Source organism: Labrus mixtus, chromosome 2, assembly GCF_963584025.1.
Source record: "Labrus mixtus chromosome 2, fLabMix1.1, whole genome shotgun sequence".
In the NCBI taxonomy this organism is placed as follows: domain Eukaryota; kingdom Metazoa; phylum Chordata; class Actinopteri; order Labriformes; family Labridae; genus Labrus; species Labrus mixtus.
In genome coordinates, this window is record NC_083613.1 from 32,221,191 (window position 1) to 32,246,025 (window position 24,835).

The following is a 24,835-nucleotide window of genomic DNA, read 5'->3' on the forward strand; positions in this document are numbered from 1 at the left end:
TTTCCGGTTTGTTTCATAACCAGATACAAACTCTTATCACAGGAGCTTTAAGTGGTTTCACTTTGAGTTTTCATGGCCCCTGGGGGGTCTGGGGCCCCGCAGGTGGAAATACGTTATATATCCTATAGGCCGACACCTTGCTGCTTTAAATGTAAAATTGATGTTTTTAAGTTGAACATTTACTTTCAACTAGTACTTTATGTCATTATAATTGTGACCAAGAAAGTTTAAAGGTAGCCACATTTTTTGTAGGCTCCTCAAAGGCATGACAAGTGGGCTTTATCGGCTTTAAGACACTGGTTCTGGTCTAGCCTCAGGACCCACCACCAACTCCTTCATGGAAATCGTGGCCCAGATTTGTGATATTTTTTCAACCAATCAGATTGATTGAATGAAAAAATAGTGCAGTTTGGATCTCAGATGGTACGCAAGCATGTGACAAAACCAACATGTTTTTAAGAGTGCCTCATAAGAGGCGCTGGTGGCGCAGTGGTTAGTGTGCGCGCCCCATGTGTGGAAGCTGTGGTCCTCCAAGCGGGCGGCCCAGGCTCAAGTCCTACCTTCTGGCTCCTTTCCCGCATGTCATTCCCCACTCACTCTCTCTCCCTGATTTCCAAATCTATCCACTGTCCTATCTCTCAAATAAAGGCGCAAAAAGCCAAAAAATAAATCCTTTAAAAGTGATTCAAAAAGGCTTCTTACTCACATGTTCTCGACCCACTGAAAATGATTCTGGGTACCACATTTAGGTCCCCACCCCACCAGTTGAGAACCACTGCTTTGATATTAAATAGTCCTACCTTTAACAAATAGCCTTCAATTGCTGCTAAGTTGCTCAAATGGGCTGTTGAGACATTTGTTGATGAGACAAAAATGAACAAAAAATGCTGAAGGACATGGCAGCTGGACTTTGAGTTAAATAACTTCAGTCATCAAGAAATGCAACCAAATTAAAATACAATACAAGCAATGCAACATTACAATTAAGCATCAACCTTAAGGGGTGAAAAAACACCCGGGTCTCTCTGTGTCCTCACCTTGAACTCCACAGACAGCTGCGGGATGTACTCCAGCGTCCACAGCGCTCGAACCAGCGACGCCAGCTGCTCGGTCACCTCTCCCCGGTTCGCCTGCCGCTCGTCGCCCCTCACAGCCTCCCCCCCCCCGTTCAGCCTCCTGCTGCCGTGCTGCTGGCTCACTATATCCGACTTGTACTGCTCCAGCCCGAGGTACTCCGCCAGCAGGTCCGTGTTGCTGAGGCACTGGACCACGGCGTTCATGAAGCAGGTGTTCCCGTGGTTCTTGAGCCCCAGCACCCCGGGGGTCTTGTCGCCGTAGCACCACGACAGCCTGTCCTTCACCGAGCCGTGGGAGGAGGACACCGTGGAGCTCTTCTTCACCGCGGCGCCCTCCCCCCGGTACACCTGCGGGCAGTCCGACGCGCTGCGCCCGAAGCCGCCGTCGTCGTCCTCCGGGTCCGGCGGCTCCGCGTCGCCAAAGTGAGCCAAAGTGCCCAAAGTTTTCAGGATCCTTCCCATGAAATTCCCAAAAGATCGCAGCGATTTCCTCCTGATGAACCTCCCCGTTTTGTGTTTCTTCCCTTTCCGCTTCGCCGTTTTGGGTTTCATGGCTTTCCTTACCTTGTTTTCCTTGCGGGTATCCATGTCTGGAAAAAAGGAGCGAGAGGATCTGAAACAGGCAGTGGAGTCGCACCTGTCTGCCAGGCTGTCTACCCCTCCTCCTCCTCCTCCTCTTCTTTCTCTCTCTTTCCCCTCCACAAACCTTCACTGTTCAGACGGCACCGACTCGGTGCCAATAAGGCACATGATCACTGGTAACATTCCCTCGACATGGTTACAATTCCCAGTACGCTATGGTCACCAGTCAGGCGCTCTCTCGCAACTACAGAGATGAGCTGCTTCCCTCCTCCCCTCAACATCACAGTTACACTTCCTCATCGGTGGATCGTGCGCTGCCGGGCTTTGACTCCCTCCCTCCTTCCCTCCCTTCATGCCTCCAGTGTCTACGGCGCTACAATGGACAACTTTCTATTTGGATCCAGTCTACTGCCCCCCTCCCCCCCCCACTCAGACATGCATGTCATTAACCTGGATTAGATAATAAGTAGTTTATCACAACACAAAGGTTGACACAAGGAGCAGGAAAATACTTTCAGTCTCAACTCAACAAGTCACGTTTATTATTGGACAGTGAACAAGGAAGTTGTTGTGTCTTAAACTGCCCCCTATAGGAACAATTACACAACCACCTGTCTGACGTCACAAAAACAGGACTTATTATGTTTTCATGAAAATACAACTCGACCCCTGAAACTTTTGAATGGTGCATTATATTACTTGATTGTTCTGTTACAGCATGGAGTCTTTCTGGCCGTACTAGTGACCGTGCAGTTAGTAAAATAATTAAATATTCAATGGTATCAACCTTCAGTACTACCAAAAAAGTGTAATCAGCAATGTCGGTCAATGCGCTGACCCTATAGCCCACTATAATCTCTTAGCCTCTAATTCCACTGGTAGATTGTGTCATGTTAAAAGCTATAATCAATCAATTTTCCACCATTATTACAGTTTTATGATGTCGACTCTGGGAGCAGCAATGTTTGTTTTTCCATCATTGAAGACTAGGTGTCAAAAATCTCTGTTCACACACTTAAAAAAAAAATGCAGAATCCATACTGAAAGTGTTCTGGTTTTTGTTTTTTTGGTCAGTTAGTACTGACCAATCATGTATCAGATGGGAACCAGTCTGTGGCTTTGTCCAAATTTAGGGGCTGCATCCAGCGAAGGATCCAGCCGATCCAACATATCCCAAGATTCATTGCGCACCATTGTAACGGTCTAAGTGAGTGACACGCCCCCCTGCGCACAAGTTGATGATTTTTATGTGATATTTATCGTCTTGGTCTTGACTCGGTCTCGGAGCACTCTGGTCTCGGGTATGTCTCGGTCTTGGTTAGTGTGGTCTTCACCGCAACACTACATTAGCAGGAGCATGGAGTTTTCTGCTTTGGCCCTGTGTTACTGTTTAAACTCATCTATGACACACCAGCATTTACTGACACATGTTCAGATTCTTATAAATAGTTCTGCTTTGCCCCTCTGACACACAGACATGCTGCTGCTGCTACTGAGGTAGAGTTCATGTGCGAGACTTTGTGGAGCTTTCTGGAGGCTCAGAATGGATGTGAGGGATCCACTCAGCCAGACACTTTAAGAGCACCTCTTGGTTTACAACGGGGGGGGGGAATCCAGCATCTTTTTCGGCTACATTCCCATTCTAATCATCTGCAGCTTAATTTCACAGCTCAGCAGAACTACAGATTGAATTTAGCAGGCCAGATGTGCTGATTTATTGAAACAGATAAGTTGGTGCACTCTCCAGTGTTTCTATTATTTACTCCGTTATTAAGAAGCATGCTCACACGGTTCATTAGTGTAACAAAGAAATGATGTGTCAGAATGTGTTGTTCATGAAATGACCTACACCTGCTCATAAGCAAGTTGGATGAAAGCTCAAATTAAATAAATAATGATGCAGTGTTTTTTCTTTTTCTCTGGCTCAGTTTTATGCTGCAGGTTTTGCCATCCCACTTTCCTGGAGAAGCAGAGGAGGGGGGGTTGGTAATTCATAATTTAGAAGAGCCATTTTGAACAATAATGGGGAGAATGGACTCAGATAAGAGGCAGCAGCCAGAGAGGAGGGCTTTCTGCTTTACTCTACCTCTCCCTCTTTAACCAGAATCCTTCAGGGAGTAGCTGTTGATAAATTAGCTGACAGCGGGCCTCGTCTCCTCCTCGTCTCTACACAGCGAGGGAATCATATCTGTTCCGGTTTAATGTACTGTATAAATGCAGCCTTGTCTTTACATATTCTTGTGGGGTTTTTTTTTATCTCTCCTCAGAAAGCCTGTAGTATGACATGAATCCTATTGTTGTAAAAATAAAAAGTGAAGTGAAGGAGCGTAATGCGGGCACTTTGATGTGAAGCATACCTTTCTGCTGCCTTGAAGTGTAATTTTAAAATCCAAGCTCTGTGAATTCCCACCTATATATAGCTCCTGAGGGGAATCTCCACTTAAGAGACTACACTGCTAAGAAACGTGTAATCTCTTCACTTTTACATGAATCCTCTTTCTCTGAAGAAAAATGAAAAAAAAAATCGTATATATGCTTTGCCTGATGAAACTATATTTATTTATTTTAGTCAGAGTGTGAATCTCGTCTTCAGTTTGAATGTTCTACTGTTGAATTCTGATGAAAACATTTTTAAAAGAGGAGGGATTCTGACGGGAGTTTGGATACTTTGAGTGTGTTTGAGGGTGATTTCTGGACTCGTTGTGTTACATTAAGAAGAAGAAGGAGGGTGGGGGAACCTCCATCTGAATATGGCTCCGTCGGCGCTGGTGCTGATCAGGGTGCTGTTGTTGCAGCAGAGCTTGACGCTGGTGACGCTGCCGCCGTGAGCGACCCCGACGTGGGTCACGTCCCCTTCCATGAAGTCCCACACCTTCACGATCTTTTCATCTCCACCTGTCACAAAAAAAAAGGTGAAGAAGAATGTGTCAGTGACTTGAGAGGAGTTTGGAGGTGAGGGATGCGCTGCAGATGAAAACAAAGGCTCTGGAGAGATGAAACGAACTCATCTGAAGCTGTTTTCACACATGCACTCCTGAAAGTTTCTTTTGGAGTTACTTATTCATATTTGTCCCTCACACCGGGTTTGTCCTGTAGGACAGGAAGTGGGAGTTGTCTCAGGCGGCAAGGAATGACGCAAAAGGATGCTGACAAAGCATTTGAGACCGACATCAATGTCAACGCTTCATGCATGCTTGGGCGAGCTCGCATAAAGTGTTTGTGCGCTGAGAAGAAAAACGCTGCACGTCCATCCTGTCTCCATGACAACAGTCTGTTGACAACGACCGCTGTGTGACTGACACTGCTCCGTTACTTCTTTACTCTTTGTTTTATATTTTAGATCGTTTGTTTCCTGATCAGAAACGGAGCGAGGAGGATGTGGGTACACAAGACACGATCCAAAAACTCAGGGAATATCATAATACATTTGGAAAAGAGCGCCGGTGACGTCAGCAGCTGGGGGCGGGGAGATTTTCAACTGGAAGCGCTCAGAGAGGCCGTACAAAAACAGCAGAGCGCTCAGACAAAAGCTCTCTCCTCATTGAAAACAATTGAAAAAAGACACTCAGAAGGATTTTTTTTGTCAATATCAACGCTACATGTAATACAGCTTCAATGAATGTACATACTGGTAAGTAGAAAAGAGTATGAAGCAGCTTTATAACCTGCATGACACATAAAATAAAAATGATCCTCTGCACATGTGTGAAAAAGCTGAGTAAAAAATCTAATTGAACACTGAACAGTATTTAAAAAATAAACAATCTTTGTCACGCTCACATTCAGGTTATTAGGAACTCTCACAGTTCAGGTTGTAAAATAGATTTCATCATTTCTGGCTGAATTATATTGACAGGAAAATCACTAAAAGCAGCAAAGCAGCAGCAGATGTGTGTCATCGAGCATACCTGTCACAAAGTGTCTGCCGTCCTGGGAGATGTCTATTGCATTGATGGCGGCCCCCGACGGCGAGCCCGCGATGTTTCTGATGGTCTCGCCGTCACATACATCAAAGTAGGTTATCTGAAGGGGGAAATGGACAAACAAAAAACTAAAGTGTGGCTGCGGTAAATCATAAGCCACTGAAAATATGAACGCATTCAAGACTGAAGCATCGCAACAAAAGAAATGAGCGTCATGAATGACCCCATGACATGTTTTGGGACATTTTGCTTTTATGAGGAGAGATAGGAAATGCTTAAATATTAAATTCTTTGCTTTAGAGAATTTCAGTTTGACATCGAGTGCTTTTATTTTGAAGGAGGGCAAACTGAAGTGTGGCGCTTTGTTTTTAGGCGGCTCGAGAAAGAAACGGCTGATGTTGTCGCTGACGCTCGCTCGCCGTGCGTTCTGTCAGGACAGGCTGTTACAGGTCGACCCTCTGCCTGCCTGTGCTGACTGCGGTAAGGCACTGCTCCGGTCAGGTGGTTATATATATCAGTTTAACCTGACACAGGTTTGTCCACTGGGCTGGTTCCTCTCCAGGTAGTGGAGCATGATGGCAGTAACCATTAACCAGAGCGACAGCCCCCACTAGTGGTGGGCAGCTGCGTTACAGCTTACACACAACATTTGGATTTGCTTTGAAATGACTATTCATTCTGGTGACATCTGGGGAGGGTGACAACATGTAGGCAGTTCACCAGCTAATCACACACATGCCTAGTATGAACAGTATATTGGCTTATAATAGTGTGCCCATGTATGGAGGCTGTAGTCTTCCAAGCAGGCGGCCCAGGTTCGAATCCCGCCTGTGGCTCCTTTACCGCATCTCGTTCCCCACTCTCTCTCTCCCTGATTTCCGACTCTATCCACCGTCCGATCTTTACATTAAAGGCACAAAAAGCCCAAAAATAAATCTTTAAAAATAAAAAATAAAATTACATGATGCTGATGACATCATCTCTCACAGCTGTTGTTCTCTCACATCATCAAACCTTATTATTTCCTATTTTGGTAACATGACCTCAAGCTCCCCTCGCTGCTGTCTGTCTTTTCTTACTCTGTTTGAGAATCAGTAGATCTGTGCTTTGATTCTATCAACCTCTCTCTCACACACCTGATTTTGCTGATCCAAATGAGATGTAATCATCCCCCGAGCTTTACGGCTGTCAAAGTATCGAGTCTCACAAAAAAAGCCAATTGTTAGTTGAAGTTATTTGTAGCGCCGCCAGCGGAAACATCACAGCGCCCTGAACACCAACAACAGGACTTTCTTGTTATTTATATGACCAACTCGATCGCGTCTTTTAAAGTCGGGGTGCTGTAAACGAGGAGCCAGATGGATTTCATCATCAAAAAGCAGTTTTCTTTCTGAGTCATCCTGTGTGTATGAGTTTAACACCTCAGTGCTGATCTCAGTCCAGATGAACGCTCAAAAAGCCTGGGATGCTTTAGAAAACGTTAAAAGACTAAACAGAGCTCGCTTCAACAACAATCAAGTGTTAAACAGAAATAACACCAAACTTAAAGATGTCATAACTACAGGAAAATGACTTTAATGTTACGACTGCAGAAAAAGTCAGCAAACGCACACAAATCACTAATTTAGGTGCTGAGTCGAAAAAAATCAGAAAGATGTACTTATTTATTTACTTTGTGCATAAAAAGAACACAACATTTCGAGCCCGTCCTCCTCCAAAACGTTGTGTTCTTTTATGCACACAGTAAATAAATAAGTATATCTTTGGGAGCCATCATGTCGCGAGTCGTTGTGCATCATAATGACAAAACAACCTACAAAGGTTGACTCTGCTAATTCCCTCAATTAGATCAGATCATGTGCAGCAGTACAGAAGCTGGATAATTGTAAAAGAGTTCCCGCTACAGCCGGCTGATAAGAATAATCACGTTTAAGAAAAAGCCTCTGAAACAGGTTTTTTTCATTATTCTGCCTCTGAAGCATTAAAGGAGGGAAAATGTAATCTAACACAGACACATCAAATGCTGTTATGAAAGAGGAACAAAAGGCTCAGCTGTAAAACAAACAAACATGTATTTATAGTTTTAGTGCAAAGAAATTCTCACCGGCCCTTACAAGTGAAAGAAACATGCCCATGGGGGGGGGGGGGGGGTGTTTGAAACTACAGTCTGAGTGAAACAGAGTGGCTTATTAAGATGGATTTGCTTGCTGACATCATTTCCACAAAATTACTTTGCAAAGCAGACTTTAGAAAAACACAGCAGCTACAACCAGAGGAGGGGGAATGATTCATTATGAAACACCAAAAAACAAAGTCTGGAAATCATTGAACTCAGCACCGAATCAGAGCAACATATGTAAATGAATTCAGCTCAGAGTCAGCCGTGTCTCTGCTGTGTTAACCGACAGGAAGTAGAATCTTTTTCCACCTTGGCAGGAGCAAACTGATTGAAACACTCCTCCTTTCGCCCCGTCATCTTCCATTTTTGTGCTCCCTGCCAAAGTCACAACCTCTCTCCCCTTCTTCCTTATCTCGTTTCAGCAGCTTATTAGAGACTCCCACCTGTGTGAGTCGTCTACAACCATCTGCGATCGCTCCACCACGGCCTTGGAAACTGGCCTACCGCCACGACATGGGCCACCAGGAAATTAATTACCTGTGTCCAAAACGTCAGGCAAACTGTTGAGCTATAAAGGCCCTGACACACCAAGGAGGATATACAAATCCTGCCTTTATTGGCTTGAATATAAGACTTTTTTTTCTCCATTGAAACACACCTGAAACAATATGCCTTATATTTGGGATCTAGACTTTCAAACTAAAGGCAGTAACTTAACAGCGGATGTCTCTCCCTCTGCAATCTCAGAACCCGTTGACCATCATCATCTGTTATATGCCTCGAGCAATGGAAGCCAATTTCTCAGTAACTCTGGTGAAGCCAGCAGTTAGCGTTAAACGACTTCCAGCCAGAACGTCCTTTTCAAAACCACGAGTACATTCTAGGTTTTTATGTAGAATAAAGATCACTCTGTCCCTCTCCCTCTCTCTCTGATTACACCTGCAGAGTATGTATCTGCAGGGTAGAGAATTTATTGATCTTAGATGGCCATAGTATATACAGTATATAAAATACTGCATTGATAACTTTTGTCTTTAAGTTGGCATCATAAGTTGTCGGTGAACTTGACCCACTTCTGAGCCACTTTGTTCTGGACGGTCACCGTGTCCAGACACTGAAGCTGTGAGTGACAGCTGGCCTCAGTCAAGGTGAGCATGTACTCTCGCTATAGACAGATACAGATAAGAGGTTTCTGAAAAAACATTGGAATCGTGGGTGAAACTTTTAGTAACAAAGTTGTGTTGGCAACACTCAGGAGAGAAAGTGTGGTGGGACATGAAACCAGTCGCCTCTTCTTAAAAGACACACTTTCAGTAAGCGTCATAAAGTCTCCACTAAATGCACCATCAACAAGCATCACCTTCCTCACTCTTCCTCATTATTACAGCCTCTGCCTCATCCTTCACTCTCCTTGTCTGTGTTTTCTCTTCTTCTTTTCATCCGGTTGGTTTGCTCGCTGTGAATTTACTCCTCGCAGCATGCTGGGATGTGATGAAGGGGTGAGTAAGAGGAGAGGAGAGGAGAGAGAGAGAGAGAGAGAGAGAGAGAGAGAGCAGAGTGTCGGTATTTGTTCTCCCAGACAGAGCGCCTGTGTCCTGGGATGAGCAGATGGTGGATCTGGCTGGCACTTGGGTGGTATAGGCACATCCGCAGGAAGGCACGAACACCACAGCACTCCCTATTTTTCCTGAATCCCTCCTTCTCTCTCTCTCTCTCTCTCTCTCTCTCTCCCTCGGCTCACTCAGCACATCCACAGCGCTGCATTAATCAGCACAACTTGTCCTTAGCGCTCAGCATGCAGCGGAGGAGACAGCATGGGTCTAGCGGGTAGGCCCGGTTCAAGGGGGTGTGTGCATGAAGAGCACAATCAAGCAAACAAGCCACTCATTCTTGCGCTTTTGAACTTCTGACCTCATGGAAACAAGTTCAGCCCAGTTCATCACATTACTCCTGAATAACAGACTCACAGGGCTGAGTGTTTATTCACCCACAGTGACTAGCACGATGGTTTCATTGTGTTGAGCAAAGAAAACAAATTACAAGCTTTTCAAACGAATCAGTGGACATGTAAGTGTGTGTCTCTGTGCGAGTGTTCGCTTTCTCTCCTGCACACTGAGGGGAGATTACAATAATAATAATAACAGCATAATGACACATCTAGATTATGTTGACTATCGAGTGCCAGTCTCTTTGCACCCTGTGGGATTTTCCCGTCATTACTGTCTGTCTGACTTGTCACCCGCTGAAAATGTTTGGCGCATTATGAAACATGAAATGAGACAAAGAAGAATCTGAACAGCTGAAATCCTACATTAAGCGAGAATGGTCAAACATTTCACTTTCAAAATGACAGAACGTGGTCCCCTCAGTTCCCAGAAAGTGATGCAACAGAGTGTTGCAACAGAGTGTTTACCATGAGGGGTGGGAATCACCAGAGGCCTCACGATACGATATTACTGTGATTTCAGAATGAGAATTGCGATACATTAGGATGAAGCATTTTTTTACCTGCAAATTATGTCCACAAAATTAAATTAAATCAAGAACTGTTCTGTCAAATAAAAAAACATCCTCAGTCTGTTCATCTCACTTCAGTCTTTTTGTTTCTACACGATGGGAGTCGAGCCCACAGACAGACCGACGGTGTGATCAAAGTAAAACTCTGGAAAAGGCTGCATGCACCAAATAATCTGAACTGTTAGGATTTCAGTCTAATCGAACTGGAACATGAATTTTTAATGATGCAACTTGTTCAAATTTAATTGTGTAACCCCTTCAGCAACAAAAACATATTTGCTATTAAAGGCAGGGTTGGTAATTTTCTCCAGATCCACTTTTTAAGATTTTGGTTGAAATCGTCTTCAGGTCCTGACAGAAATTAATAACTCCTGTTCTCTGAAAAAGGTCTCGCTGCTCGTTCTCTACCCGTTGTGTGCACGAGCCCACACTCAAAGCGACAAGCTGAGGTCTGCTTCTGGACTAACGGCGATCGTGCATGTAAGTGAGGGGGTGTGGCTTTTCAGGGAGCACAAAGGGGAGGGGGTGGGTGCAGATGGAGCACTGACGGAATGCTACTTTCAAAAAAATCAGTTTTTGAAAATTAGCAACCGTGCCTTTAATATAATAAAAACATGGATACTTGGGGGTCATGAGATGATATAATATCGCCACGCAAAACATTGCGATACTCTGCTGTATCGATTTTTTCCTCCACTTCTAGTTAACATGACAACATCCCAAAATTATTTTTTAAATGCGAGCTGGAATTTAATGCAAATAAGACATGTCATTTTCCAAAACCAATGACATCATGTCTTTGTGCTTTTTTCAATCAAATATGGAGTTTTAATGTTGTCCAAATCATCATATTGTGTTTATTTGTACTTCACAGTATCCCAATTTTTTGAACTAGGGTTGTACATTCTCTCGGTTCAAGTACCACAGTCATAAGATATAATGGTCGGGATAATAAGGAAAGTTATTAACTTTAAAGTTTTGTGAGTGAAAGAAACCTACCAGTCCGTCTCTGCCGCCGGTGATGATCTGGTATTCTTCGGGGTGGTAGCACACTGAACGAAACATGGTGTTGGCGAGCAACAGACGAAGACTCTTGAAGCGCCTGCAGCAGGAAATATTGAAGAGCGAGAATGAAGAGAAAGGAGGAGAGAGAAAGATGATTTATACCAGTGTAGCTGTGAAAAAATGACGTGTGCTTTAAAGAGGACATATTATCCCCCCTTCTCCACCTTTTCCAACAGTCCCCCTGTGGTCTAAATGAAACATCTGTGCTGTGCTTTGGTCAAAATATAACATGAATCAAGCACCAGAGGAGGTTTGTGACCCTGTATAAACCAGCTCTCTCAGAACGCTCTGTTTTGGTGTGTGTGTCTCTTTAAATGCAATGAGGCCCCCCCCCCCCCCCCGAGTTTTCCCCGTAGACATCACTCCTCTGTAGAGAGAATAAAAATGGCGGACCCCCGCTGAAGTTTTGTTCTAGGCTGGGGGTGGAGTCCATGGGTGGAGATATCAGGGGAGGGTTTTATTTTTTATTTTTTTACCAGAATCCCACTGTGACATCACAAGGAGAGCACATTTGAAACAGAGCATTTTTCTCTGTGTTGTAAGACTTATGCAGACCACAAACAAAGGACTGGATGAGTTTATTTCACATTTTGTGGATTTTTCATAACATGTCCCCTTTAAGACTTCATGGGAGAGTCGTTGCGGTTTCTTGTTGGACTTAATAACCCAAATTAATTAAATCAAGTCATTCTGTAAAGTCACAATAAAACAGGTTGCCAATCTACATTCAGAAAAGCTCTTACTCCTACTATGAGCAATAACACAAAAGAAGTAAATCCACACTGCACTTGATGAATAGAGTCGGGAAGCCACTAATGCACAGACTTACTCACTGAAGAGAGAGGAGAGAGAGAGCAAAAAAAGGACGACCACCGTAACAGTTTGTACATGGTTTACTCTCCTCTCTAAAGACGCTCATGGATTAAAAGACTCTAAGCTCTTCTCAAACTGGATTTCTTATTAGTCCTACTGTACCAGTCAGGCACAAAGAAAAGCTTAGGCTTTCCTCTCTCTCTCTGGGAGCTATGTGCATCATTCTGATTTTTCTACAGTATGTTTTTTTTTTTTAACCTTGTAGTTTAAATAAGTAATTCAGGCTTTGCATTTGTGTAAGGGATTTCATTCTAACTCCATAAACTAATGTGAGATCCCGTAATGGAGGTTCATGCAACACCTGTATTAAGGTGTTTTCACACATGCACAAAACTCCTGGAAATGTCCAGATTATGTGGGTGAGTTGCATGTGGGAAAAAGCAAAACGGCTGCCAACCTGACTTTTCCCTGCCAGCACCCGTGTAGTAACATTTCCATCATGAGCAGATGTGTGAACGCAGAAGGAGATGTTGAGGAAAATTCCCCCGTGAGCGAGTTGTGTGATTTTTGTGCTCTACTGATGACCCCTCGTTTAGGGACACATCAGAGTAAGAAACTCAGGAAGGTTTCAGGAGCGGGCTGTCCTAAAATTTTCTAAGAATCTTCCGGAGTGAATGTGTGTAAACAGCTTTAGGATTAAGGCTCTGAGAGGATACAGACTGAGTTCTGTGTGTGTGTGTTGCTGTGTTTGGGTGTGCATATGGACTACTTACTCAATGTCCCAGATGACGCAGGAGCCGTCCTCGCTGGCAGTGACACACACTTTGTCGTTGCTCTTGATTTTGATACATGTGACGGTGGCTTTGTGCTCTTTCATGGTGTCCAGCAGCTTATGGCCATGAGGCTGCAGCTCCCAAACACACACCTACGTACAACAACAGGTGAACCCACACTCATACCAACGCACAGGAAATCTGTTTTACACTAGAACAATCATATTTTGGTGTTTCAATGATTTGTATTTTCATAATATGTCTGAACATTGCACCTCGCTCTCAAAAACTGTAAATCAGAGATTGATTATGTCCACTGACCCGCCCCTCTCCTCCTCCACTGACGATCCTCCTGCAGCTCCTGGTGCCTGCGATTGCTGTCACGCCCATTCTGTGCGCGTTGGGAATGAGGATCATGAGGCGGCCACTTTCCGGAGCAAACAAACGAATCTTACCATCGTTCCATGCTAGCAGAGAAAAATTATAAATGATGAATATGTTGTTGTTTTTTTTGTGTCACTAAAAAGAACATACAGCACATACAGTATGTACACATATTGAGCCAAACACAGCTCAAGCTGAGAAACAAAAATGTAAACTTCTTTGTAGTTATAAAATAAAAATATGTGTATCGTTCATTTTTTAAATATTTAATGTAGAATCCAAAACTAGAAAATTACCCCCAAAAATGAATTTTGTTATTTATGTATTAATCTGATACCAGAAATGTTTTAACATGCTTGGATCAAAAATAGAAATTAAAAAACATGCCGCAGGCTGAATTTGTTTCTTAAAATCTCATTTGTCCTATTAGTGTGATCTGTTGTAGATGCACTACGCTGGAGCACGATGATGAATGGATAAAGAAATAATGAATCGTTTCTCAATTTTCAGAAGTTGGATTCCCAGGTGAAGAATAAATAAGGGAATGATACACGGATATAAGAAGCTGAAATGTCTTTTTTCTTATCAGGTTTCTCTGATTCCCACCACTGATGATGCTGTGTCCGTCGACCATGAAGTCCACAGCATTGCAGGTCATGTTGGGTACGGTGATGCGCAGCAGCTCTTTGGGCTTGTGTATGTGCCACACCCTGATGTCCTCTGCGGAGCATGTTGCAAATAATTCAGATGTTCCACTACGAGAGGGTAAGGAGAGAGAGAGAGAGAGAGAGAGAAAGAGAGAGAGCTGTGGTATTAAAGTCATCTATTTAGGAATAACTTGCTTTCAGTTTCAGGAGTTTAAACTTCATGGCAAACGAGGGATCCACAAAATGACATGACAGAGTTAGATTTAATGGAAAAGCCTTCTGTGTTGGAAATATGTCAAACCAGTTCTGTTTAAGTTTATACAGGAGGAAAGTAAAGAGGAGGAAAGTGTATGTCGCCCTCTAGTGGAGAACAATGGGGTACTGAAGTCAGACGTTATAAGAGATGATTAGTATTGAAGCAGTCAGCTGAGACAGTCGGTAACTTACAAACACATGGCCACTTCATTAACAGGACTGGTGTGGCTGGTGGAAATGAGTTCGGCTTTAAAGTCGTCATAACTGAAGCTGTAAATCTGACCGGCCTCCGTCCCAGCAAAGAACTGCTGGCCCTCTCCTCTCAGAGCGATGGACGTCACCCCCTTTTCCAGCTGGACTTGCCTAATGTGGGAGAGGAGGAAAAAAAGCATCAGAAATACCGCTGACTGTTACTAATGTCTGCATCATAGTGTACCCTGGATGCAGAGGTAATAAGAAATATGAGTATTCTTAATGCGTTGTGAAGCTCACTTTAGAGTCTTGAAGTTAGTCTTGGAGCACAGAGAGAAGGTGCCTGATCCAGAGCCTACCAGCAGGTCTCCAGACTTCAGTGCCCTTAGGACATTGACACCCTGCAGACATGAAGGCAAGTTTACAGAGTATTAAGATAAGACACCATAAATATGAGATGCAGAGACATTATTTCAAAGATATAGTTGTAAAAAGTTTGCATGTAATGAGAACATGTGATGCTCTCTTTGATTACAGCAGAACAAAATCTGGACAGACTGGGGGTGTCTTGTCTTAGATAGATCCAGGAAGTAAAAGCCAAAAGTTTCCACATTTAATAAATAACAGATTCTGGATCCTACGAGTAAGGAAACATATCTACAAACAAGAAGAGAAACAGGATGAAGTACTTTATACAGAATCAAAATGTCGACCTACCTGGCTGTATTTGGTTTTGAGCGGACCACAGTCTGCCATGAGCCTCCTTTCCAGGTTGATCTTCATGATGTCTCCACTGGTGGTGCCGCAGTAAATGAACTGGTCATCCTCTGAAATCTGTGGAGTTTTCAACAACAGTATTAACATTGCCATGTTATTTTTTTTTGGGATTGACCAAAATGAACACATTGAGGGTCTGTACTGTACGGTGGACTTACGAACATCTGCACGTAATGTTCATCCTCTTTGAGCTGTGTTTGTCCTCTTAATGCATCAATGCTGTACTGTACCGCTTATTGACTTCTGGTAAATCTAACTATTCATAAAACTCATGAATTTAAAATAGTATCATACCTCAACACAGTTGACAATCCTCCTTAGCTTGCCTGTCTGACACTCTGTGGGCCGGATTTTCCTGTTATGAACGTCCAGCTCCCAGACTCGCAATGTCTCACTGTCCAAAGAGAGAGCAGCGATATCAAAATGTTCTTTGAATAACAATAAGAAATGGCGTTGTCATTACCGAGAGGGAGCTAGAGAGATATCACATCTTTGGCAGTAGGTATGTATGAGCTATCCACTACACAGCTCCTACATTGCACCTTTTGTAGATTTTGTGTTTTTTATTTTTATTTTTTATATTTTACATTTTTAATTCTATTTTATATATTGTAATAGCTTCTTATACTGTATTATTTAAGTTGTTGCTAGTTCTGCTTTATTTCCCTGTTAATTGTTTAGCACCAATACACCAAGTCAAATTCCTTGTATATGTAAATGTACTTAGCAATAAAACCTGATTCTGATTCTGATGAGGAGGGGGGCGGGGCAACTACAATGTATGACTGGATATCTTGTGACTTTGTAGACAAGCAGAGGAGGCGCGTTTACCTCCCAGCAGAAACAAACACATTGTCATTAGTGTTTGAGAAGTGCACCGTGAGGCAGTGACCAGCGCTCTGAGCTGACGCTGGGCTCCCACAGATGGCCTGCTTGGTCTCGATGTTCCACACCACAATTCTGAAAACACAGTAAAGTCACATTTTGAACTCTTATCGACACTTTTTGTGTTTTTGAAAGCTTGTTGTTCTGATTAAGTAAAAGTGGAATTAAATTGGCCGGAAAAGTGTGTCGTTCGGCTTACCTGCCGTCATCCTGACCTCCGAGGGACACCAGGTATTTGTCATGTGGAGAGAAGGACAGCGCTTCTACTTTGGAATTGTGGAGCACCATCTGGGTGTACTCTCTCCGCTGAGCAAAGTCCCAGATTATAATCGGAGCCTTGGGAAAATATTTGTTGTGTTTAGTCAATATGTCAGGCTACATAAATGAGGAATATCTGTTTCACCATCCCAAACTTCTCGTGCAAATAAGACGGATACTTAAAAAAAAATAACAATAAGGCATGATAACTTTGGTTACCTTGAAGCCCATGAAGTTGAGTTGTCCAGAGGCAATGTAAGATCCGCTTCTGGACACTGAAACGCAGGATACATTGTTTGTGTGTCCTTGAAGAAATTCCTGCTTGTCATCTTTGATTCTCTTCAGAATGACTGTGCTGCCCAGCGGATAGATCAGGTGCTCTCTGTCCGGGTGGACTCTGAGGCCAGAAATCACATGACCTAATGAAACAAAGATAAAGATAAAGATAAGATATACTTTATTCATCCCAGCAGGGAAATTTAGGTGTTCCAGCAGCCAGCATACATACAAACACACAACACAACACATATATACATACATATCCCACCCATACAAAAAACATGAGCCCACAATACATAGCCAGGTTAAAAAAGTGGTATGGATGGTCCATGTGCATAAGTAACTGTTACTCATAGATAACAGTACAAAATACTAGCTAAAGACCAACACACCATGGGATGATTAACATGTTGAAAAGAGAAAGAAAGTTTATGATACAGTTTATAATCTAAAATTAGACATAACAACCTTCTCCTGTACATGATCTAATCCAGGGCTGCACGGTGGTACAGTGGTTAGCACTGTTGTCTCACAGCATGAAAGTTCCTGGTTTGAATCCACGTCGGATGGGAGCCTCTCTGTGCGGAGTTAGCATGTTTTATAACGCATCTGTTTTGATTTTATGAACGATGTCAGACTATTATCCACAGTTAGGCATTTAGCTGACTTGATTGACAGGTGGGTGCGGCGTAGCAGTTTGTCAGGATGCTTAAAACCCGCCTGTGCCTGTCGTTAGGTTGACTGAAAATTAGGCTGAGACAGGATTTCCAGCACAGCGGCTGCTGCAGATGAGCCTGGGTGACGTCACTCATTCAGGCTTCGTCCATTAATATTTACAGTCTATGGTTCTCTTGCATTTGGTCTTGAGCACGGTGTCTTCTTATTGGCAACTTTGTTTGAAATATTTAATCGCAAATTTAGTTATTTTCATGTTTACAATTTAACTTTGACTCACAGGCCGCATTGACTGATACGGGGGGCCGCATTTGGTCCGCGGGCCTCCAGTTGGCCACCCCGAAGGATGAGCGTTTCAAGGTTCAGCACAGCAAAGCTTTCTTATCACTTACCTTCTCCATATCCCTGTCATTTTCAAATGTAAAAATCATTCATTTAGGCTATGTGTGCAAATTATCCTGTTACCTAGCAACCACTCCTTGAGATTTGAATAGTAGACACGAAGTTCCGTAAAGTCCCGGTGAAAAACTTACCGTTAAATCCAATAACAGACTCCAACTGGAGTTGAGGCCACGGTTCAGACACATTAGATGTTTCAAAAGTCATGACGGACAAAAACACTCTAACTCCTAACTGAAGCTTATTTCCTTCATAAAAAAAAATAACTTTGCCATAAAAAAAACGAACGCTAAAGTAATTCCTCTGTTCAGGTCTGACCAACACAACACACGTTACCTAGCAACGAGCTGGACTTCCGTTCCACACTGTCCACGGTGCCTTCATGCGCTGTCGGAAATGTTCCGTGCCAAACAGTTGTTCACTTATAAATTATAGGTTTCAAGCAAGTGTTGTTTTTAATTAAACCGTTTCACATACAATACAACATCAATCAATCAAACTTTATTTATATAGCGCCTTTTAGACAAATTAAATTGCAGTTCAAAGAGCTTTACAAGTTATTGACAAAAAAGTAGTTTATAAAATCATTGATAAAATCATTGAGAGACTAATGCACACCAATATGAATTAAAAAATATGTATAAAAATGAAAAAAATAAAATACGACACATAAAAGCAATAAGATAGTAAAATTAATACATAGGAGAAGAATGTTTAAAATTGTAGTAGGATAAAAAAGACAGTACAATAATGTTGTATTGTCTTTTTTATACAACATTACATATTTGATAAAGCTAGCTTCTGCTTTAACGAGAGCTGACGTCAGCACTCAAGCACTTCCTGGTTAACGTTATCGTTGTTGATAGGCTATGGATGCGTGACTATCTGGCTTCAGTCAATCAATCAATCAATCAATCCATCAGAACTTTATTACAGACTCAGGATCAAGATCAGACAATACAAAAGACATAAAATACAAAGCACAGTATAAAAACACACAACATAAATGCAATGCATGGTATAAAATCATTAAATAAATAAAAACAACGCCTTCAGGTGACACAGCTGTACTGTACCAGTGTTTCCATATGTGTAGTACTGATGCTTGCCAAGGCCAGGATGATTTTATTTTGTGAGTTATTGAGCCTACTAATAAATATAACTGCCGGTACAAAAGGGAGGACAAAATGTGTTATTAATAAAAATCATAACATCCCACCAGATTCACAATTCATCCGTCTAAGGAATGATCAGAAAGCTGTGATAATGATTTATCAGATTCACAACTTTTATACGATTTGGGGGGGAAAATACATCATTATTATTGTTGTTATTATTATTATTAATTTAACTTTATGGTTAATTGATTGTAATGGAATTACCCTATATTTGATGTATGTTTGCATATGTTTGTGTGTATACAGGCTATGTATTTAAATTAAGATATCACATAGTTGTCAGATGATTTATGTTATATTCTTGTTGATTGTTTTGATCATTTTGTTTTGGCCGTAACGAATTGTAACAGTAACGTGTACAAAAAAAATTGTTACCACTCGTGCCAATAAAAACATCATTTCGCGTTTTCTCTCCCTGAATACTCACAGACTGATTCATTAAATTAAAAAAAAAAAAAAAAGATTAGATCTTTTTTTTTAAATCAGACGACACTACTCAGTCATATACAGGACAAGATGAGCACAGAAAAAGAGATTCTGCTTGTCTACAGGGGACGCCAAAATCAACACAAAGCAAAAAGATCTTTACTGGAGATTTAACAAATGTCGTTCATTATGAAATAAAAAAGCTTTAAATGCAACAGCTGCTGTGTGAGGACAGTTTATTGGTGGCTTTAATATCATTACAATCAAAGACAGACCTTAAGCGTGTAGCTCGACGTTCAATTTAAATCCAGAACAGCACAACTTAAAATAAATGTCAGCACTCTGCTTGATTATGTCTCTCAAAGTTTAATGCCATATTGTAATCCTGCAGCGGGCTTCTCCGACATGTGATGTACTTATTTATTGATCGTAGGCTCCCATGTTTGTATAAAGTATCACAAAGAAAAATCTGTTAATTACATTTCTGCACAGCATACTGTTCATGTTAATGTTCACATCATGAAAAATGCAATGATTGTAAAAAAAAAGCTGAGAAGGATAAAACAGTTCGCATTAACACTGCTGCTGCTGCCAAACATCAGTGGTTAGCTTGTGCTAGCATACAGTAGCTTGCAGTGTTGGTACAGGAAGTAAACGTACACAATACTTCCTGCAGCGAATGTGGCGATGAGCACACAATGCTACTGACTCCTCTTTTAATCTTACAGCTGCAGAGGCGGGGTGAATATTTCATTTTAGAAAATCTGGTTGCAGTTTTGGGGCTTCTGAAGGGTCAACTCTGCTTTGGTTGTGACAGCACTTTTGGTTAGTAACCATTTTTAGAAACAATTACAAAGTCTGTGATATTTCAGCAATTGAAACACTTCTGTCACAAAAAGCTTTTTCCTTTTTGATCAACAAATATTTATCAGACAACAAGAGGCTCGTTGCCAGCTGACTGAGAATCTCTGATAATTAGTGGATGAATTAAAAAAACAAGCAACAAATAGAAATGTAAAAAAAAAAGCCTCAAAACAACATTTTAATGTCACACAAATTGGTACATTTCAGCTCAAACTTTTATTAAGATTTCACTTCTTCAACGGCTGCTTGATTCTCAGAGGGCGCTTCAAAACTCGACGTGTCTTTGGCCGTGTCCATCGACATCTGCCTGTGTGCGTGCGACCTGCGGTGCCTGCTCAGAGAGTGGCTCCATGAAAACCTGCGGCCGCATGTGAGGCACAGGTAGGGTCTTTCTCCCGTGTGCGTCCGCTGGTGTTTGGTCAGAGACTTGTACCGAGTGAACGTCGCCCCGCACAGGTTGCAGATGTACTTCTCCGACTTGATGTGGACGTTCTGCTCGTGCTCTTTCATGTTGCCGAGCTGCGAGAAGCCCTTCCCGCACACGGGGCAGAGGTGCGGTTTCTCCCCCGAGTGGGTCAGCCCGTGAATGTTCATGTCGTGACGCGAGTAAAACCCCTTCTCGCAGACGATGCACTTGTACGGCCGCTCCCCCGTGTGGCTCCTCATGTGTCTCTTGAGTCCCTCCGAGCGGGAGAAGCGGCTCTCGCACAGGCTGCATCTGAACGGCTTCTCCCCCGTGTGCGAGCGGAAGTGCCGACGCAGCTCCGACGCCTTGAAGAAACACATCCCGCAGTCGGCGCAGCGGTGGGGTTTCTCCGGCTGCTCCTGGTGCGTCTTCTCGTGCGCTTTGCAGTGCCCGGACTCGGAGAACCCTTTCCCGCAGACCGAGCAGGTGAAAGGCTTCTCTCCCGTGTGCATCCGCTTGTGACGCACCAGTTTGTTAAGTTTACTGAACGTCTTCATGCAGAACGAACACTGATGAGGCACCTTGGGTTTCTTGGAGTGCGTGCGCTTATGCCTCTCTAACTTGGAAGGCCTGTTAAACACTTTCCCGCAGTCGGGACACGGGTGTTTGTTAGTCCGATTGTGGCAGCTCTGGTGTCGGATCAGCTTCTCCTGCTGCGTGAAACTCTTCTCGCAGTGCTCACACTGATGAACGGTCTTGGGCTCCCTCGTGTGGACCGGTTTGTGTCGCTCCAGCTTGGACGGCCTGTCGAACACCTTCCCGCAGACGGAGCAGGGGTGACACTTGTCCGCCGGGTTGCTCTCCGACTGCTTGGAGTTCTCGGCGGTGCACGATGCATCGTCCGAATCTGAGTCTGAGATCACCTTGACGACGATTACTCCCGGGCCTGAGCGACCAAAGAACACAACACGCATGCCTCTTAATACTTGATGCTTGAATGTTCACCGTAAAAATGTGGGAATGCAAAGACTCGTCGCTTACTAACCTTCATCTGAAGATGATGTTTTAGGGACAGATTCAGCGTCAGGGCCCATGACTGCAACCTACAAACAGACACCACAGAAACAGAGCGACACAGAGGAAATGGAAAGTTTTCATCAGTATTTTGGAGCAAGTTTTCAGTGCTGGGCTAACATACACTAGATTTCTTACAATTACCGTAAAATCCAGAATATAGGCCGAGCGGTATTTAAGACGGACTCTGTTTTGGGGGTCTCTCAGAGAAAGATTCAAACTGTCTTACAATGTGCAGTCTTTCTGCAGCTGTGTCGCTCTTTTAGTACTATACATGTTTGCACCCCTACTAGCTACAGTACGGTAGTTCAGCTCTCAGTGGACGGTGAGAGTTGTGAAGTAGGTTACCGACAGCACGTTTAAAACAGTCACAGAGCCCAGTTGCTGCATTTTTTTGTACTATCGCCTGTTGAGAAAGATTCTATGGATAGGCTACAGGGTATAAATATTATATATTATCATGATCGTGAGCATGTGATGGGGGGTGGTGACCCTTAAATCTGTGAAAGCCACATGAACAAATATTGTTTAGTGCTCTAACTGGTGCTATCTCTATGTGCAGGAAACACAAATGACATTTACAGCTGAGTGTTTTTCTTTATTCATCAATCTCAAACCTCAGAATCAAACAACAAACTCTAATTTCAATGTTTTCATTTTTAAACATACAAGACAAGTAAAGGTTCATACTACTAAGTTTCTGTTCTGTGGTAACCATGGATACCGACTGAGTAGCAAAGGTGCTTGGGGGGAAAAAATAATAACTTTTGTCATTGTTATAGTGTTCATACTATCTTGTAGTTTGTGTTGTTGAAAATATAAACTACATTCACTGCGGCGTGACAATGTTATTAGTACCTTTCGTGTTAGCTGGCTAACTAACTAGGTAGCCTGCAAGCGAAACTTGTCTGTTCGCATACGGAATCATTGCCATGGTAACAGCAAGCTCAACCAATCACAGACGTCTCTGTGGCACTCTATGATAGTGGGTAGTGTAGTTCTTTGCTCCGATATCGTGAATAAACTTTGTTTTTCTTACAATAATGTTGATATACGAACTCGTGTCTCTTATAGGAGCATGTAACAATGTTTCACACTCGGGTAGATCGTGGTCAGTCTACTCTGGAGGGTAAATGACATTATGGATAATAATCAAATCTGCTATGGAGAAAATGAATGGGATATTTACTTCAGGGACCACACTGTTGAGCCCTGAATGTTTGGGTTGCTTAGCAACAGTCTAGTTTAAGTTAAATTGTTGAACTAGTTGAGTTGGTGGAGATAAGAAATAATCTGTTGTTGATTTTTACTTCACTATTTTCTGCTTTATGACTGTTGTAAAAAAGTAATATCACACTGCAGGTGGAGATGTTGTAGTGGATATCAGCACTGCTCTCAGTACTTATATCTACTCTTTTAGATTTTAGATTTTTAAGTTAAGTTTAAGCTTCAAGTTGTATTTAAATTGACACTTTATATTTAGTTTCAAATGTTTCGTCTACCTGCACTGTTGTTAATTTACTGCTCTGTGTGCCCCCCGGGGACAAATAAAGTTTTCTGAATTGAATTGAATTGAGTCACTCCTTCTTGTGTGATTCTGCTTTAATATATTATCTTTTATAAACGGATAGATGTTATTTATGCGCACAAACATCTGTGTGGCAAACCTGTTTACATTGCATTTCAGCATCTTATTTTAGTAAAGCAGGATGAACTGTAAACATTGTGTTAATGTGTTAATGTTATACTTATATGTTGTAAAGCAGCCAACACTGATTCGTGAAATAACAACATCACGTTGATAATAAACTGTTAATGTGCAGGACAACAAAGCTTAATATGTTTTGCTTCAAGAGAAAGTCCAACAACGAACCAAAAAAACAAACCCCAGTGTGTGTGGATGAGTGTTTTTCTGGGACTCATGCACATGATGCACACAGACTGAACTAGCTGAAGGAAGCTAACCTCGCAAAGCTAACCTTGTTGTCGTGCTCAGCATGAAACGCCACACATTAAAAGTAGAGCATGCAAAATTGAGTCCCACCTTTCTAGTGATCCTTAATAAAAGGCTGTCCCATATCTCTGTCCGAAACGTTTACAATACACCACACACATCTCGTTAAAGGAGAGCTAGTAGCTGCAGCTTATCAAGCTACTGCAGTGTGAAAAAAAAACAAACAGCTACATGCCCGTCCCTTTCACGGTACCTTCACGTACCCCTCGTAAATTCGGAGGTTGGATTATTCCGGAAGAAAGACGTTTTGGACAGCTTTATAAATTAATTGGAGCCTATATCTGCCACATACCTGCTTTGTGTTAAGAGACCAGTAGTCTAGCACAGTGGTTTCCAAAGTGAGGGGTTCAGAGAAACTGGTGGGGTCGATTCCTTCCAAAAAATTATGAAAATACAAAGTGGTGTAAAATTGCATATTTTAACCTTTTGGGTTAAAAAACACACAAAAAAGTAGTTTCTTACAATAAGTTACGGTGTATAGGCTATTGTGTGGTGTTCTAATGCCAGTGCCAGTGCCTATTGTGCTTGGGCGGCTGTGCGCAATGTTCAATGTTTTAACCACCTGCTGGGACAGTGGGGGTCCCCAGTCTGCAGCACCGTTATATTGGGGGTCACGGGCTGAAATGTTTGTAAACCCCTGGTCTAGCCTACCTTTTGTTTACATCAACAGTTTTTTATTTATTGAAAGAAAAAGGAGTCAACACAGTTTAGCAATATAAAATCGCAGACAACGGCACTCATGCATTTTTATTTATAAAGCGATACTGTGCTAACTTCTGGATTACCTCTGTAATCTTCTTGGTTTCACTCCAGAAGCTGGTGACAGAGGCAAGTGGAGGCCACAGTGTATTTGAATACTGTTTTAAGAATGTTTTTGTGGTTTTCCCATGTCGAGTTGTGTTGTCTTTTAATGTGGTTGTGTTTGGCTGCTACCTTGGCCAGGTCTGGTAAAATAGATTTGGGACCTCCTGGTCAAAAAAGGTCATGACCATAGTTACGGTAGTAAAGCCAAAAGCACACACTGACGTACACCCTCAGACCTAACTTGTGGTGTTCCACAAGGGTCTGTTTTGGGCCCTCTGTTGTTTAAATCTGTTACACCTATCATTATGTCTTTCCACCGGCTCCCCATCAGTTTCAGGATCCAATTTAATGTTCTTGTTATTGTGTTTAGAGCCGTGCATGGTCAAGCTCCGGCTTATGTCACTGAGCATCTGAGGCCATATACTGTAACACCAGCAGGTCCCTGAGGTC

At 42.6% G+C, this 24,835-nt stretch overlaps 3 protein-coding genes across 3 annotated transcripts in view; all 3 read right to left on the reverse strand.

Annotated features, from left to right (window-relative positions):
* The window catches only part of usp43a (ubiquitin specific peptidase 43a), a 123,201-nt gene extending 121,273 nt beyond the window's left edge, over nt 1-1,928 (reverse strand). The window contains exon 1 of the mRNA XM_061062651.1: nt 1,038-1,928. Coding sequence (XP_060918634.1) covers nt 1,038-1,664 — 627 coding nt within the window. The 5' untranslated portion in view covers nt 1,665-1,928. The remainder of the gene's footprint in view (nt 1-1,037) is intronic.
* A 2,438-nt stretch (nt 1,929-4,366) lies between these two features.
* Nucleotides 4,367-17,841, reverse strand: cfap52 (cilia and flagella associated protein 52). Its single transcript, XM_061027427.1, has 14 exons — nt 17,754-17,841; nt 16,486-16,685; nt 16,208-16,344; nt 15,955-16,083; nt 15,418-15,517; nt 15,064-15,180; nt 14,647-14,747; nt 14,347-14,517; nt 13,859-14,007; nt 13,190-13,335; nt 12,869-13,020; nt 11,217-11,319; nt 5,567-5,681; nt 4,367-4,553 (listed from the first exon to the last, which is right to left on the reverse strand). Exons 1-14 carry the CDS (start codon nt 17,824-17,826, stop codon nt 4,369-4,371), a joined length of 1,878 nt encoding a protein of 625 aa, XP_060883410.1. The 5' UTR covers nt 17,827-17,841; the 3' UTR covers nt 4,367-4,368.
* Nucleotides 17,842-19,442: 1,601 nt separating this feature from the next.
* On the reverse strand, nt 19,443-23,757 carry LOC132992663 (zinc finger protein ZFP2-like). The gene is made up of 3 exons (XM_061062132.1): nt 23,612-23,757; nt 21,539-21,596; nt 19,443-21,439 (listed from the first exon to the last, which is right to left on the reverse strand). The coding sequence occupies exons 2-3, from the start codon at nt 21,585-21,587 to the stop codon at nt 20,307-20,309; spliced, it is 1,182 nt and encodes a 393-aa protein (XP_060918115.1). The 5' UTR covers nt 21,588-21,596; nt 23,612-23,757; the 3' UTR covers nt 19,443-20,306.
* Nucleotides 23,758-24,835: the final 1,078 nt, after the last annotated feature.

Bases quoted from the DNA above. Each gene is read 5' to 3' on its own strand.
- cfap52 (XM_061027427.1), bottom strand. From the start codon at position 17,826: ATGACTTTTGAAACATCTAATGTGTCTGAACCGTGGCCTCAACTCCAG. The intron at 15,181-15,417 runs GTATGATACTAT...AAAACTCCACAG, and splicing joins GGATTGTCAACTGTGTTGAG to ATTTCAGAGGATGACCAGTT. The intron at 14,518-14,646 runs GTGAGCTTCACA...CTCCCACATTAG, and splicing joins ACTAACTTCAAGACTCTAAA to GCAAGTCCAGCTGGAAAAGG.
- LOC132992663 (XM_061062132.1), bottom strand. From the start codon at position 21,587: ATGGGCCCTGACGCTGAATCTGTCCCTAAAACATCATCTTCAGATGAA. The intron at 21,440-21,538 runs GTTAGTAAGCGA...TTGGTCGCTCAG, and splicing joins AACATCATCTTCAGATGAAG to GCCCGGGAGTAATCGTCGTC.